General features: G+C 46.9%; 1 protein-coding gene across 2 annotated transcripts in view; it reads left to right on the forward strand.

Moving 5' to 3' along the window:
• ldlrap1b (low density lipoprotein receptor adaptor protein 1b) overlaps nt 1–17,491 on the forward strand; it is a 53,956-nt gene that overhangs the window by 30,878 nt on the left and 5,587 nt on the right. For both annotated transcript variants that reach the window (XM_023986476.2, XM_023986477.2), the window contains exons 2-6: nt 3,068–3,210; nt 4,499–4,611; nt 8,478–8,592; nt 9,029–9,101; nt 13,833–13,928. In XM_023986476.2, the coding sequence (XP_023842244.1) occupies nt 3,068–3,210; nt 4,499–4,611; nt 8,478–8,592; nt 9,029–9,101; nt 13,833–13,928 (540 nt within the window). The remainder of the gene's footprint in view (nt 1–3,067; nt 3,211–4,498; nt 4,612–8,477; nt 8,593–9,028; nt 9,102–13,832; nt 13,929–17,491) is intronic.

Here is a 17,491-nt window from a genome sequence, read left to right on the forward strand (position 1 = left end):
AAAAGATGCATGTCAAATAACACTATTTTACCATAACACTATTTGACGCGTTAAATAAGCTTTTAATTTGTCACTTCAAATAACAGTTCTATTATAGAATGTTGTGTGTAATGAATTTGCACATGCAAGCCAAGCGCCACCACAACTATCAGTAGCACTGTCAAAGCTGTACAAAAAAGTCTGCAAAGGCCACGAACAATGTGTTTACAATACCGCGTTGGTAATAAAGCATTATTTGTTCGACCGCAATTTCTGGGGTAGATAGCTAGCTTTAGTTTGGTACCTAGCTAGCACCAATACAACCAGCCTGAAAACAATGACCAGTAGACACTGCAGTCATTTTCATTATTCTTAGCAATGATTTAGGAATCCTTGTGAGTAAGTACTGTTTGTTTGCCTATTGAAGTTGAACTTCAGTTCATGAAAATAAATAGCTAGCCAGCTACTTAACCCTGTTGCCCAAAGCTAACGTTATAAGCAGCCAGCTAGCTTCATGTGGAAAGTGATGCTCGACTGGACTGGGTTATGTTGTGAAGCTAGCCACAATAAGGATTAGGCACAATAGTGGAATTTGCGGTTTGCCTTCAAAATAAAAGTACCTATTTAAAAGTGATGCAGAAGGTTACAATTGGTGGAATCATGCCATATTTAGATTAGATCATGTTAAACCAGGTTGGAATGTGAAGCAACGAAATGGGGTATGTCTACTCTGTGACACCCACAGAACAACTGTGAAGAGTTTACGCAAATATTAGCGTTGTCGCTCTTATCGCGGGACTGTGACTGTGTGAAATTACCTCCCCAGTCAGCCTATTTGTTTGTATTGACATTCATATTGCACTGTACAGCTTTACCTAAGGTTTGGGGATCAATGAAATGGGGTATCAGTGTACTAGAATGCTTAAAAGGCCGCAAAACATTTAAATATCAGGGMMTTTTTTTGGCAAGGAAAATATCGATATCGGCCCAAAAAATGTCATAACGGTGCATCACTAATTAAAACACCTATGATTTTTCTTTATGTGGAAAAATACACGTTTCAAACTGTAGACCAATCGATTGGTTGAAAGAACAGAACTCTCGGTCAACCAAGATTTTTTTTTTTAGTCGGGGACAGCCCTAGTAGAATGTGACTTTGGCTCAATAAGGGTGAAAGCATAACAATCTGAACCTTTTACCTTTTGCATTGAAGAATATAGCCTACATGGATTCCAATCCTTGGGTTTACCTTTGAAGGTCTGACCATGATTTTAACCTAGTGACCTTTTCCAGTTGGCTGAATGGCTCTGTAAGAACATGGCAGCTGTAAAAACAGGATTCTCTGGCCAGATGACCTCAAGATCAACAGGAAATATCACTGACCGCCAGAGACCCGCCGTGGCTATGTTTCATGGTTGTCTCTGACAGAATGGAGCACCCCTGGTGCTTGTGAATTCTCCTCAGAGAACACTGTGTCACGATCAACTGTAATTTTCTTCCATTTCTTTTCTGATACAGATCTTTTTCATGTTAACATGTTACTGATTTGAGGAAGGAAGTGCAGGATGATAAAAAAAAAAGTCATAATGAAAGCTGTGCAAAACAACCCCTGTCATTCCTCTTTCGTCTCTGAAACATGGATTGGGCTATTTTAGATACAGCGTACCGTCCAGCCTTGCAGAACTAGGCCTGTAAGACTGCTCATTAAGTCAAAGTGTAGTTGAACATGGTGCGCTTAAAAGCATTTTGTGAATACGAAGCCTGTTAAGTCCTGCACAGCTACTCTGTAGTGAAGCCAGAGGGGGAGGGGTGGGCCGTGCCCCTCTATTGCTGGGCTATTGCGGTGGTCCCTCATGGCCTTGGCTGATACTGAGGTCTCATGGGAGAGGGGGAGTATGGGTACTAGTAGTCCTGTGTTCTGCTCCGCGCCATCTCTGCTGTAACTAACTGTTGTTCTGTGCTGTGACTAAATGCCTCTGGCTATCTGGCGTTATACAGAGACTGAGAGAGAAATCGCTCTTGTACTGCTCACAGCGCATTCTGGAGATAAAAGATGAAAGAAATGAAATGGCAGGGCTCCTATTCAACTCGCAATGTTATATTTGATTTACTGAATGTCATCGTTATGCGGAGCGGGACCCGTGCTCTTTGGAAAGGACACACATTGAATTTAAAAAAAACTTTTGAAGGGAACAGCTACAGTATACACAGTGTGTACAAAACATTAGGAGCACCTTCCTAATATTGAGTTGCACCCACTTTTGCCCTCAGAGCAGCCTCAATTCACCGGAGCATGGACTCTACAAGGTGTCGAAAGCATTCAACAGGAATGTTGGCCGATCTTGACTCCAATGCTTCCCTCAGTTGTCAAGTTGGCTGGATGCCCTTTGGGTGGTGGACCGTTCTTGATACACACTGGAAACTGTTGAGTAGTTCTTGACACACTCAAACCGGTGCGCCTGGCACCTACTACTATACCCTGTTCAAAGGCACTTAAATCTTTTGTCTTGCCCATTCAACCTCTGAATGGCACACATACACAATCCATGTCTCAATTGTGTTAAGGCTTAAAAAGAAAATCCCCTGTTTCCACCCCTTCATCTACACTGATTTGAAGTGGATTTAACAGGTAAAATCAATAAGGGATAATAGCTTTCACCTTTATTCACCTGGTCTGTCATGGAAAGAGCAGCTGTTCCTAATGTTTTGTACACTCGGTGTATGTAGGGAGAGCAGCCTTTTGACAAATTACTCTGATTCTTACTGTTTTGATAAGGTTATTAAATGGAGAAGACAAGCTTGTCCTGTTGTATTTGCCCAATGTCTGGATACATGACTGGTTTGGGAGACACTCACATTAAGGTGACTTTACAAAGGCTGTATGATAAACCTTGGTCAGAGACAGTCTGCTTCTCTACTACTACCCCCCCCCCCCCATCTAACAAAAAGGTCAAGCAAATTATAGTGCAGTTCAATGGCCTTTTGTTGTTACCTTTCAGCTATGTTGTAGATTGAAGAGTGTTGGGCCATCTGTTTGACCTGTCACCTGTACCGGTCTCCTCTGACCTGTGCCCTCTCCTCTCCATAGAGCTGCCAGAGAACTGGACAGACACGCGGGAGACCCTACTGGAGGGCATGGTGTTCCAGCTCAAGTACCTGGGCGTCACGCTGGTGGAGCAACCCAAAGGAGAGGAGCTCTCCGCAGCCGCCGTCAAGAGGATCGTGGCCACGGTCAGCACCACACACACTTGACCTTCCCAGGCGTTCTACACCCTATCCCCCCCAAAAACACAAACCTCCCCTTCTAAAGGGTCTTTTGACAACTTTCCCTAACAGAGTGGATTGATCTATTCCGATACCCGTACCACCACAGTATAAAACGGTCCCATTTACTTTCCCATTAAGTTGTCGCCTTCATGAAAGCCAACCTTCTGCAACAGCCATTTAACCCAGATGCAATTAGTTGTGATGCATCTGAGGGTTGCTCTGGCCAGGTGTATTGTACAGTAACAGGAAGGTTTACTGTTATTAAATCTGGCAGCTCCACAGTAATTAAATTGGGGAGAGTATATAGGGCCCAGAGCACACAGTACAGAGTCTCAGAGGTGACTGACACTTATTTCTTTCCAATTTTGTGCATGCATTTGTTTACATCCCTGTTAGTGATGATTTCTCCTTTGCCAAGATAATCCATCCACCTGACAGGTGAGGAATATCAAGAAGCTGATTAAACATCATGATCATTACACAGGTGCACCTTGTGCTGGGGACAATAAAAGGCCACTCTAAAATGTGCAGTTGTGTCACTCAGCACAATGCCACAGATGTCAAGTTTTGAGGGAGCGGCAATTGGCATGCTGACTGCAGGAATGTCCACCAGAGCTGAATTTAATGTCTACCATATGCCAAACTCCAACGTAATTGTTGAGAATTTTACAGTATGTGCAACTGGCCTCACAACTGCAGACCACGTGTGTGGCCGAGGGGTTTGCTGACATCAACGTTGTGAACAGAGTGCCCCATGGTTGCGGTGGGGTTATGGTATGGGTAGGCATAAACTATGGACAACAAACACACATACATTTTATTTTTTGGCAATTTTAATGTACAGAGATACCGTGATGAGATCCTGAGGCCCATTGTCGTGCCATTCATCCGCCGCCATCACCTCATGTTTCAGCATGATAATGCACGGCCCCATGTCGCAAGGATCTGTACACAATTCCTGGAAGCTGAAAATGTCCCAGTTCTTCCATGGCCTGCATACTCACCAGACATGTCACTCATTGAGCATATTTGGAATGCTCTGAATCGACGTGTACGACAGCGTGTTCCAGCTCCCTCCATTGAAGAGGAGTGGGACAACGTTCCACAGGCCACAATCAATATATTTTAGTTCACTATAGATGTGTACTTTTAGCACATACTTGCACACTGGCAAAAGTCACACAGGTTTGAGATTGCATGAGTATCATTAACCTATTCGGCCTCTCACGCTCTCACCCTCTCTTTCTTCTAGGCCAAAGCCAGCGGCAAGAAACTCCAGAAAGTGACATTAAAAGTGTCCCCTCGAGGAATCATCCTCTATGACTATGCCTCTAACCAGCTGATCGAGAACATATCCATTTACAGGTTAGTCTCACTCACTCACAGAGAAGGGGTGCCCAAATTTGAAATTCTATCAGGCCAAGGTCTTCATTTTCAACTTACAATAAAACAAAAGTTGTTTTCCCCCCAGAATCCCCCTTCCAAACCCTCTCATCCATCACTTTGAGACTGAGTGTTGGGATTTGCGGTGATGAAAAAGGGCGGAGGGGTGGATAGAGCTTTCCATCAATGTCCTCTCCAACAACAGCTGTGTGTCTGAGCTTTAACCTGGGGTGTGAGCGCTCAGAAACAGGCATGCGCGATAGCACATACCCTCAATTTCACCTTTCAAAAACAGTGTGACTTGTTATTGCTTAGGCCAACAATCACTTGTTTAATATTCCACATTTATGAGAAGTGGAGGCTTCCAAGCACTCCATCTCGACGTCTGCCCAGGTCTTACCTAGTGGCATAGACAGTACATGCTACTGGAATATGTATGCCCGCAGGCTTTTTGCCTAAACACTCCCAAGGTGCCTTCCCCCCTGTGAACAAAAATAGAATAATTACTAATGTAAAGTGAGCAGTTTCAATAATCAAAAACACAGTCCCTTTGACATGCACATACCTCTGCAGGACCGGCTACAAAATACTTTACAACAAATTATACAGACCAACAACAAAACACAGGACATACAAAGAAGCTCTCTCCTCCTAACATAGGAACACTGGCTTTTCAAGCTGCAGAAGGAGTCGGTAATTGCAGACAGCTGTAACCCCTGACGAGAGGGCGGGGTCAGAGCTCCAATCTGCAATGGGGCCGACCAATCAGCTGCTTTGGACTTCAGGAAGCCATTTCCTGAAATACACATACAAACCCAAAACACAGAAACTGGGGAATGTAACAGTAACTGAMGGGTTGGATCACTCTCACAGTAACTGTAGAGCGTGATCACTTCTCACACACCTGGAGGGCGATTGGACGCTCTCGCTAAACCGTGGACGGGATTGGATCGCTCTCGCAACAACGTGAGGGTTGGATCACTCTCCAACAACCGGTGGAGGGGTTGATCGCTCTCGCAACAACCGTGAGGGTTGGATCGCTCATCCAAAGCCGTGGAGGGTTGGATCGCTCTCCCAACAAACCGTGGAGGGGTCGGATCGCTCTCGCAACAACCAGTGGGTTGGATCGCTCTCGCAACAACGCCTGAGGGGTTGGATCGCTCTCGCCACAACGACCGTGAGGGGTTGATCGCTCTCGCCACGACCGTGAGGGGTTGGATCGCTCTCGCACAACCGTGGAGGTTGGATCGCTCTCGCCACAACCGTGGAGGGGTTGGATGCTCTCGCCACGGGAACGTTGAGGTTGGATCGCTCTCGCCACAAACCGTGGAGGGGTTGGATCGCTCTCGACACGAGCGGGGACAGGGGGGTTGGGAATCCGCTCTCGCCACAACCGTGGTGAGGGGTTGGATCCATTCTCGCACAACGTGAGGGGTTGGATCGCTCCGCCACAACGACGTGGAGGGGTTGGATCGCTCTCGCCACAACCGTGGGGTTGGATCGCTCTCGCCACAACCGTGGAGGGTTGGATCGCTCTCGCCACAACCGTGGAGGTTGGATCGCTCTGCCACAAACCGTGGAGGGGTTGGATCGCTCTCGCAACAACCGGTGAGGGTTGGATCGCTCTCGCAACAACCGTGGAGGGTTGGATCGCTCTCGCAACCGTGGAGGGGTTGGACTCTCTCCACAACCGTGGAGGGGTTGGATCGCTCTCGAACAACCTGGAGGGTTGGATCGCTCTCGCAACAACCGTGGAGGGTTGGATCGCTCTCGCAACAACCGTGGAGGGTTGGATCGCTCTCGCCACAACCGTGGAGGGTTGGATCCGCTCTCGCCACAACCGTGGAGGGGTTGGAATCGCTCTCGCCACAACCGTGGAGGGTTGGATCGCTCTCGCCACAACCGTGGAGGGGTTGGATCGCTCTCGCCACAACCGTGGAGGGGTTGGATCGCTCTCGCCACAACCGTGAGGGTTGATCGCTCTCCCACAACCTGAGGTTGGATCGCTCTCGCCACAACCGTGGAGGGGTGGATCGCTCTCGCCACAACCGTGGAGGGTTGGATCGCTCTCGCCACAACCGTGGAGGGGTTGGATCGCTCTCGCCACAACCGTGGAGGGTTGGATCGCTCTCGCCACAAAACCGTGGAGGGGTTGGATCGCTCTCGCCACAACCGAGGAGGTTGGATCGCTCTCGCCACAACCGTGGGAGGGTTGGATCGCTCTCGCCACAACCGTGGAGGGTTGGATCGCTCTCGCCACAACCGTGGAGGGTTGGATCGCTCTCGCCACAACCGTGGAGGGGTTGGATCGCTCTCGCCACAACCGTGGAGGGTTGAGGATCGCTCTCGCCACAACCGTGGAGGGTTGATCGCTCTCGCCAAACCGTGGAGGGGTTGGATCGCTCTCGCCACAACCGTGGAGGGGTTGGATCGCCTCTCGCCACAACCGTGGAGGGTTGGATCGCTCTCGCCACAACCGTGAGGGGTTGGATCGCTCTCGCCACAACCGTGGAGGGTTGGATCGCTCTCCCACAACCGGGAGGATCGTCCGACACGTGGGGTTGGATCGCTCTCGCCCACAACGTGGAGGGGTTGGATCGCTCTCGCCAAACCGTGGAGGGTTGGATCGCTCTCGCCACAACCGTGGAGGGGTTGGATCGCTCTCCCACAACCGTGGAGGGTTGGATCGCTTCTCGCCACAACCGTGGAGGGTTGGATCGCTCTCGCCACAACCGTGGAAGGGTTGGATCGCTCTCGCCACACCCGTGGAGGGTTGGATCGTCTCCGCCACAACCGTGAGGGGTTGGATCGCTCTCGCCACACCCCTGGAGGTTGGATCGCTCTCGCCACAACCGTGGAGGGGTTGGATCGCTCTCGCAGCACCCGAGGAGGGGTTGGATCGCTCTCGCAGCACCCGAGGAGGGGTTGGTACATTGAGGACAAAATCACAATCATGTCGCTTAACTCTCTATCACACTGGAGTACAACAGTTTTCTCTAAGGCTGTGTGATCTTCAACACTAACTATTTAGCTGTGACTCAATGTAAGGATGTTGGTTAAATTTAAAGCAAACATTGTCATTCACTGGGGTCCTCCTCTCCAGTCATCTGCTAGAGAAGATGGATGAGCAGTAAATTAAATGTATTTACCTAGACGCCCAATTTCACAATGCTCTCACTCTTAACATCTGTCGTAAATCTCACAGCGTCGCGCTGTGCAGCTGTTGGCTTTTATAGCAGAGAAATGTTTTTTTACATGTTGCATTTTATATCACTGAGTCATTAGTTAACTAGACGTGTGATCTCTGCAGAGTGATGTTCAGAGTTTGAGCAGCAGGGTGCTGGTGTAGAGGAACAGGGAGGGCAGGTTGCGGTCATTCATTATCCAACCCACCTGTCAATCAGGTCTCTGGGTGATATGATGTCATGTCTCAGAACATTTGCAGAACAAAGCCTGTTCCAACGTTAGAGTAGACCTGCAGTTAAGAGGCAAGGTCCAATCCAATAATACTAAAACACCACAGGGCTGGGCGGACAGACACAGCAGGGATCACACAGTCGTCTTGGCTAAAACTAATGGAGCCGAGGTACACTGGGGACATACCACAGACGAATGTCCTTAAGTTAAAATTCAAAGGCTGGATCTTTTGATTGGGTCTCCGCCTGCACGCTAGTGTGTGTGTGTGAAATGTGATGGGTTTATTTAATGTGGAAATGAAAGATTTAAGTGTTTAAATCTGATTGTGGTGGGCTTAAAGGCTTAGTGAAGATGAAGTTGCGTGATAGCCCTGCCCAATCCGCAGGGACACTTTTTATTAAAACTAGTTTGTCTCTGTGACTCCCCCTCAGGATATCCTACTGCACAGCAGACAAGATGCACGACAAAGTGTTTGCCTACATCGCCCAGAGCCAACAGAATGAAACCCTGGAGTGTCACGCCTACCTCTGCACCAAGAGGAAAGTGGTGAGTCTGTCGTGTGTGTGTGTGTGTGTGGCCCCTCTTCCAAATAGTATCTCTCCCAGGGGGTGGCTTTGTGAATGAGTGTGCCACTCCCTCTCTTTCCTTCCCCTTGCTAATTTAGCTCTGGTCCAACGGCCACACTTCCTCCCAGCTACATAAACAACTAGTAAGGAAGAGGAAGTTGATCTGAGTAGTAGGGACCAACACGGTCACGTGGGTTAATGTTCCCTTATTAAGTGTTAGTTGAGGAGTTTCCTCTGGAGGCCGGCGACCCCTCCCTCTGTTAGTCTCTAGTTCTGCTCTTATCTGTCTTCAATGGGTTTTCCTCTCCCATCTTAAAACACTTAGCCAACATCTTGTATGTCATACTTACTGTGCTTATTTTCCTCTACCTCTCGCTCTCTCTCTCTCTCCCTCCCGCTCTCTCCCCCTCCCTCAGGCCCAGGCAGTGACGTTAACAGTGGCCCAAGCCTTCAGAGTGGCGTTTGAGTTCTGGCAGGCCGCCAAAGAAGGTACGCGTGGTCACCCCGGATGACTGGAGAAGTGTGACGAATGTCTCATTCTTTGAGTGTAACCGTTCTTATCCTCCTCTTCTCTCTCTCACCTCCCCCTTACTCTTTCATTATTTCACTCTGTTGCCTCTCGGCCTATGTTCTCTCTCAGTACACACTTAAAGGGAAACTTTGAGATTTAGGTAGGTTTTCTACTGACCCAGAGTCAAACGAATCCATGGATACCATTTGTGTGTCTCTGCAAGCAGTTTGGAGATTATTGAAGTTAACATATCGTTAGCTCAGTGCAATTGCTGGAAGTCTCTCGGTACAATGGCCATCTCCTCTCAAAATCAGGGAAATAGACACAACTACTCCAACTACTGGTCATTTCAACATTGTATCGGTCTCAATGGCGCTGCCCGTGTGCTCAGATGCCACAATGACCAAATTACCATCCACCCAGCTTCAAAGTAGTTAGGTCTATTTCCCTGATTTTGAGAGGAGCTGGCTACTGTACCTGGAGACTTCAAGCAATTACGCTAGGCTAACGATATGCTAACTTCAATCATCTCCGAACCGCATGCAGAGACATACAAATGGTGTCCATGAGTTTGTCTGACTGGGTAACTACAAAAACGACCTAAATCTCAATCTCGCAGTATCCCTTTAAGTCCCTCCTGTTCCCACGCACTGCATGTAGATGTTCTGTACAGCAGCTGAATGAGGGAGGATAGAGTGCGTTTGCTCAATCCCACCATAGTTCCTCTACAATGTAGCAACATAAATTCCCCTGTCCTCCCCGGCCTTGGCCCTGACCCCTCAGAGGCATGTGAAATGGTGGATCTCTGCTAGGCCGCTCCCACCTTTCAGTTAGCTCCCCAACAGGAATGTCCACATTGATTAAAACAGTTCCTCTGTGGGAACAACCAGGCCAGAAAGGGAAACTTTGTTTTGTTCAGTAAACCCACTTAATTTAGGGCAGATTACTCTGGTTAAAGGCTAATATAGATATTGACAGGAGCTCAGTGAGTTGTAGCCTGAGGCCTAGGTGAGAAGGCTTGTCAATCTGCCGTGTTTTTACTGTGAAAACATGAGGGCAGAAAAGGAAGTCACCAAATAGATGAAGTCTACTCCTTAAAACTGACTGGAAATATTTAGATTCAAGTAAATTTAAATTATTTACTAAGTACACCGTTTTTTGTTGTTGTTGAACACACACACACACACACACACACACACACACACACACACACACACACACACACACACACACACACACACACACACACACACACACACACACACACACACACACACAGATTACTGTAAAGACAGACATACAGCCCCTAGGGTACTCGCTCAGGCTAAATGGATGAACACTGAAAGTGCTGTGTAAGGAAGGTTGTCACACACCCATGTATGGTTCTCACAGGTCAGCAGAACATGTCTGTCATTTACTGCATGTATGACTTGTATGTAAATGAAAACTCCTGGGGGTATACTATACATGTGGGTGTCAGTATAATTCTCCCTCTTCAGTCCTCCATATAACACACCCTCTCTAACTGTTGTCTTCTGAACATAGCACCTTAGAATCAGTTCTCGTTTGATACAAAAGAATGGCTCATTATCAGGATTTAGTTGCAACAAGCAGTTTTTTTTTTGCTAGATTATTTTTTTTGTGACTGGTCTGGCACCTAGATCCTTGTAAAGTTTCTGCTTTCTTTTTTGTCAAAACCCTCCACCCATTCCCCTCTTTCTGTTTGTCACTGTCGGAGAGGAGGAGGGAGAGAGAAGGAGAGGGGAGGAAGGACAGAGTCTGTGACAATGGTAGGTCAGTCCTGTCTGTGACAACTGGATCCCTGTGCAATTGATCCAGTCTCACTGAGAGTGAAGGAGAGGTTATCTATTCATTCCTTTACACCTCCCACACTTTCATTTACGCCCCCGTTTTTGTGGTTTTGGACAGGTTGTTTACGGCAGAGCCTTTTGATAGGGTTTGAATTCAGATGCATTTCCATTTGATTGTATTATTTTCCAAAGATCAAGGCAGTGGACTATTTCCTCTTTTCTGTGTTCCGTTCCGCATTTCAGAAATGAATATTAAAGCTGAAAATGAGGAGTGCAGGCTTTCCCTCGCTCGCTGCCCTCGTGCCTTTAGTCAGAGTTCAGACTCAGAGCCATAAGGACTGCTAACCCCTCTGATTTCCTGGGCTGCCTTTTTGTCTTGTTCTACACAATGTGGCTGATGAGGGAGTGGAGTAGAAAGAAGTGATGCTTTGGGGAGCTATCAAAGGGAGTAGTCGTGTTCTCTTGTGGCAGAAGGAGAGCGAACTAACAATCATAGTCTGCTCTGTGAGTTACATGTCCCCTGAGGATTGTGGGTAGGAACATCAGGGTGGTTGTCTCTTTGCTGTACATCACTGCATCCATCCCTCTGCCCCAACCGACCACACTCAACCCCACCATATTTCTCCAAACTGCATCTGTGACCCACATCCTTATAAGATCTCATCTCTATGCATGAGAAGCAATAATTTGAAGTGTATTTACAGTAGACACAACTAGCTAGTATAGCTTTGATATTGACTGTGTGAAGTCTCTCAATATTTTTGGGTGTTGTTTCAATGCCTGATGGCATTCTCTCACACCCTGTCTGGGGGTTATCCCGTGCAGTGTTGCCACCGGAGGGGAAAGAGGGCACAGCCACCCAGGGAATAGTTTGGAACCCAGCCACCACTCAGCCACCTGGGCTCTCCTGGGGAATGGGACTCACGGGGGGGGGACTGCATGTTTTTTTTTATGCTTCTGCTGGACAATGTCTAAGGAGTCCTAAAAGGGACTTAATGTAACCATTGCCCTTGGGGGACAAGCTGACATGTGCTTTTAATCGCCACAGAAGTTAATGGAAGCATGAGTTACAGTAGGTCAGCAGCCAGGCCTTTTGACGAATGATCAAACCTGCAGACAGACTGTGTATGGTCAGACCTGCAGACAGACTGTGTATGGTCAGACCTGCAGACAGACTGTGTATGGTTTGCTTGAGAGCATCAGAAGTATGTGTGTATGCTTGAGTAAGAACCTCCCCTTTCACCGTGGGGGCAAGAAAACATGCATGCAATGCATAAACATAGTGCATACTGAGGTGTGTGTGTGTGTGTGTAGAGACCCACCTAATGTGAACATGTAGACCAGTGTTTCCCAACTCCAGTCCTCCAGTACCCCCAACAGCAGCACACACTTTTATTTGTAGCCCCAGACAAACTCACACGATTCGACTCATTGAAGGCTGGATGATTAGTTGACAAGTAGATTATTATTATTATTWTTTTTTTTCACCTTTATTTAACCAGGTAGGCAAATTGAGAACACGTTCTCATTTACAATTGCGACCTGGCCAAGATAAAGCAAAGCATTTCGACACATACAACAACACATAGTTACACATGGAGTAAAACAAACATACAGTCAATAATACAGTGAAAAATAAGTCTATATACAATGTGAGCAAGTGAGGTGAGATAAGGGAGGTGAAGGCAAACAAAATATATATATAAATAAATAAAAATATAAAAAAGGCCATGGTGGCGAAGTAAATACAATATAGCAAGTAAAAAAAACACTGGAATGGTTGGTTTGCAGTGGAAGAAAGTGTAAAGTAGAGATAGAAATAATGGGGTGTTTGTCCGGGACTACAACAAAAATGTGTGGTGTTGGGAGGACTGGAGTTGGGGTGTTGGGAGGACTGGAGTTGGGGTGTTGGGAGGACTGGAGTTGGGGTGTTCAGAGGACTGGAGTTGAGAAACAATTATTCTCCAGGAAAGCTCTGTCTCTTTGGGTCAGTGCCTCACGCTGCAACCTGAGCCCTGCTCCCGTTCAGGTAAGGATGTTAGGAGAGGAGACGGGCTTTATCCACGTGACCCAGATGCTCCTTATTAAAGCAGATGAGGAACTGCCTGCCTGATTGACTGGTTCCTGAAGCTACAGACCTGACCACTGTTTGGTTCTACTCGATTTAAATCTCCTGGCCCAAGGCCACTGACTGGCATGTTTAAGTGTAGCCGCTACAGAAGCTTTTGGTCCTTGTGGCGTCTTCAACCCCTCATGTCTAAATATTTAGGTGCATTCGTAAATTCAGTCTGGCTATTTACTCTGATTTCAGAGCACTCTCGTCTGAGTGTGCCAGAGTGCAGAATAACTGATGAATTTACCAACCAGTGTTAGTTGAATATTACCGGCGTTAGTGAACATTGGCACAAAAAAAACGTAATTCAATTGTTTCCAGCAGCACAGTTAGCCACCGACGCTCTAGATAACATGAAAACAGCCTAACCAGCTCTGCTAGGGTGAGTAAAATAGTCAGAGGTTCTCTCATTTGTGTCTGAAAGTAGCTAGCAAATTTAGCCAGTTGGCTTGAGCGCTTGACTCCCGCTGTGAGGTCAGAACCCTTGGATCAACGCTACTCATCGGCCTGAGTGTCCAGTGTGCGCTCTAAAGAATCTCAAATATTTGAGACGCTCCGAATTTACGAGCGGACAATCTGACAATGCTCTGCATTTACGAATGCCCAGAGCGCACTCCAGAGTGAATTTACAAACACATCCATAGTGTTGTTTGGTCAAGTGCCCGATATCTGCTGAGAATGATGAACAATGGTTTACAGACATTACAAACATGATCAGCTAGACATGAATATTCTAGATGATTGTCCCTCTTTTCCCTCGGTCTTTCTATCTCTCTCCTCCACAGACAAGGAGAAGCGTGTGAAGTCTGGGTCGGATGGGGAAGGAGCCAGTAGTAGCCAGTCGGAGAGCTCGGCCAGCCTGGGCAGTCTGAAGGGAGGAGGTGAGTCACCAACCATAACGTCTCTCTGCCTCAGGGATGGAAAGATATTCCAAAGGCAAGATATTCATATAGCCCAGGGGCAGGTGATGATAATCTTGTGCTTGTTGAGTCCTTTGTCTAGGAGTCCATTTTAGCCTAAATCCACCATCACGCACTTATGCTGGTTACTGTCTTTGTTCTTCTGTAGATACTGGCTAGATCAATTCTTCCTTGAGAACTAATGGGGTCTGTTTTTCTCAGAATCTTGTCTCTCTGGTTTTATTTTATATTTTAAAGATATTTGGCACAGAGGAATGTTAAGGAGAAAGGTGAACTCTGGCATGTAAGCTTGAGTCCAACAACAGGAAACCGTTTGTTTGAAAAGCTTGAGGGATCTACATTCTTTGTGGCTGTTCGGTTCCTTGTCCATGGAATTCTGTGAGCCAAGAGATTCTAGTCCCTGTGACCGTTTCCTCAAATCCTGCTGGTGAGGCATATTTAGCTTTAGACCCTGAAGTGCTGTGTTGCCCTCTCTTCTGAGGGACCTGAGTTCATATCCGTTTGGACCTAGTATCTAGGTGTATGGCAATAATAAACTATGTAAGCAGGCAGTATGTGAAAATGAGTGTGTGGACTGGGGGGGCCAACCATAAATAGTGCAGAGCCTCCACCTAGTGGGAATATACCCCTAAAGTGTGAGTGTGTACAGTACCGGTCCAAAAAGTTGGACACACTTACTTATTCGAGGGATGTTCTTTTTTTTTTTTTTACAATTTTCTACATTGTGGAATAATAGTGAAGACATCAAAACTATAAAAATAACACATATGGAATCATGTAGTAACCAAAAAAGTGTTAAACAAATATTTTAGATTCTTCAAAGTAGCCACCATTTGTCTTGATGACAGCATCAGATATCTATCCATCTATCGATATATATATATATTATTATATTATATATACACTGCTCAAAAAAATAAAGGAACACTAAAATAACACATCCTAGATCTGAATGGTCTGGATTTGGAGTCACACTCAAAATTAAAGTGGAAAACCACACTACAGGCTGATCCAACTTTGATGTAATGTCCTTAAAACAAGTCAAAATGAGCTCAGTAGTGTGTGTGGCCTCCACGTGCCTGTATGACCTCCCTACAACGCCTGGGCATGCTCCTGATGAGGTGGCGGATGGTTTCCTGAGGGATCTCCTCCCGACCTGGACTAAGGCATCCGCCAACTCCTGGACAGTCTGTGGTGCAACGTGGCGTTGGTGGATGGAGAGGACATGATGTCCCAGATGTGCTCAATTGGATTCAGGTCTGGGGAATGGGCGGGCCAGTCCATAGCATCAATGCCTTCCTCTTGCAGGAACTGCTGACACACTCCAACCACATGAGGTCTAGCATTGTCTTGCATTAGGAGGAACCAGGGCCAACCGCACCAGCATATGGTCTCACAAGGGGTCTGAGGATCTCATCTCGGTACCTAATGGCAGTCAGGCTACCTCTGGCGAGCACATGGAGGGCTGTGCGGCCCAAAAAAAATGCCACCCCACACCATGACTGACCCACCGCCAAATCGGTCATGCTGGAGGATGTTGCAGAACGTTCTCCACGGCGTCTCCAGACTCTATCACGTCTGTCACGTGCTCAGTGTGAACCTGCTTTCATCTGTGAAGTGGCGAATTTGCCAATCTTGGTGTTCTCTGGCAAATGCCAAACGTCCTGCACGTGTTGGGCTGTAAGCACAACCCCCACCTGTGGACGTCGGGCCATCATACCACCCTCATGGATCTGTTTCTGACCGTTTGAGCAGACACATGCACATTTGTGGCCTGCTGGAGGTCATTTTGCAGGGCTCTGGCAGTGCTCTCCCTGCTCCTCCTTGCACAAAGGCGGAGGTAGCGGTCCTGCTGCTGGTTGTTGCCCTTCTACGGCCTCCTCCACGTCTCCTGATGTACTGGCCTGTCTCCTGGTAGCGCCTCCATGCTCTGGACACTACGCTGACAGACACAGCAAACCTTCTTGCCACAGCTCGCATTGATGTGCCATCCTGGATGACTGCACTACCTGAGCCACTTGTGTGGGTTGTAGACTCCGTCTCATGCTACCACTAGAGTGAAAGCACCGCCAGCATTCAAAAGTGACCAAAACATCAGCCAGGAAGCATAGGAACTGAGAAGAGGTCTGTGGTCACCACCTGCAGAACCACTCCTTTATTGGGGTGTCTTGCCAATTGCCTATAATTTCCACCTTTTGTCTATCCATTTGCACAACAGCATGTGAAATTTATTGTCAATCAGTGTCGCTTCCTAAGTGGACAGTTTGATTTCACAGAAGTGTGATTGACTTGGAGTTACATTGTGTTGTTTAAGTGTTCCCTTTATTTTTTTGAGCAAGAAATTATATATATATATATATATATATATATATATATATATATATATATATATAACATACACACTAATTAGTAAAGATCTGGTACCAGGGTTTAGTGCCTCAGAGTGCTCAAAGCTACTTTAAAATGTGGATCCCTTCCTTTCAACACAATAAAAGAAACAAGAAAACTGCTCAGTCCCAAATAAACTTAAGGTCCTGTGTCCAAGAATCTGTTCCAAGCTTTACTGGCGCCTGACCTGAGGCGCAGCGCGCGAATGGAAACGGTCAACGGACCTGTGGCTGTCCCAATAAAACACCCTGGAACAGCTCGACACAGTTCCTTTTGTGAAAACACAAACTAAATGGTGCTCTTTCATTTAAACGGGACCACTCGAACTATTAACTCCTCTGACTTTTACCACAACCAATGGCAACTCACGACCGTGGCAAAGCTGTCTCAGTATATCGGTTGAGAGAGATTAAGAGTAGCCTGTTGATGACAGTTGATTCTCTGTCGGAAAAAGTACCACCTACAAATCCCTCACTGTCCTCACGGTGATCAAATAAATGTTTGTCATATTTAGTACTTTTATTTTCACTGGTGAACGAGTTACACAACTTTACACTGCTTGAAACAACTAATTAGCAAACGTTGATGTTTTCAATAGTCTTCCCTCACTCGCGTTGCACAGTTCCCTAGCAACCGCTCAGTCTCCCAAATATGTCCCACATGCAACAATACCAGTACATACTTAAGGAATAAGGCATGAGGGGGTGTGGTATATGGCCAATATACCATGGCCAAGGGCTGTTCTTATGTACGACGCAATGCAGAGTGCCTGGATACAGACCTTAGCCGTGGTATATTGGCCACATACCACAAACCCCCGAGGTGCCTTATTGCTATTATAAACTGGTGACCAACGTAATTAGAGCCGTAAAAACAAATGTTTTGTCATACCCGCGGTATGCGGTCTGATATACCACGGCTGTCAGCCAATCAGCATTCAGGGCTCAACCCACCCATTTTATAATAAGTAATACAGTCTGTGCAAAAAAACCAACAAAGTAACCAGGGGGGTTACAGCTGCATTCCAGATCCAGAGCCTGAGAGGGAATGACGCTGACCCTACACCATACAGTACCTCTGGCACTCTGACTTCTCCCTCTTCTCCCCTCCTCCTCATAAAGAGCATCCTTAAAACA

The sequence above is a fragment of the Salvelinus sp. IW2-2015 genome, linkage group LG4q.2, assembly GCF_002910315.2.
Source record: "Salvelinus sp. IW2-2015 linkage group LG4q.2, ASM291031v2, whole genome shotgun sequence".
In the NCBI taxonomy this organism is placed as follows: Eukaryota; Metazoa; Chordata; class Actinopteri; order Salmoniformes; family Salmonidae; genus Salvelinus; species Salvelinus sp. IW2-2015.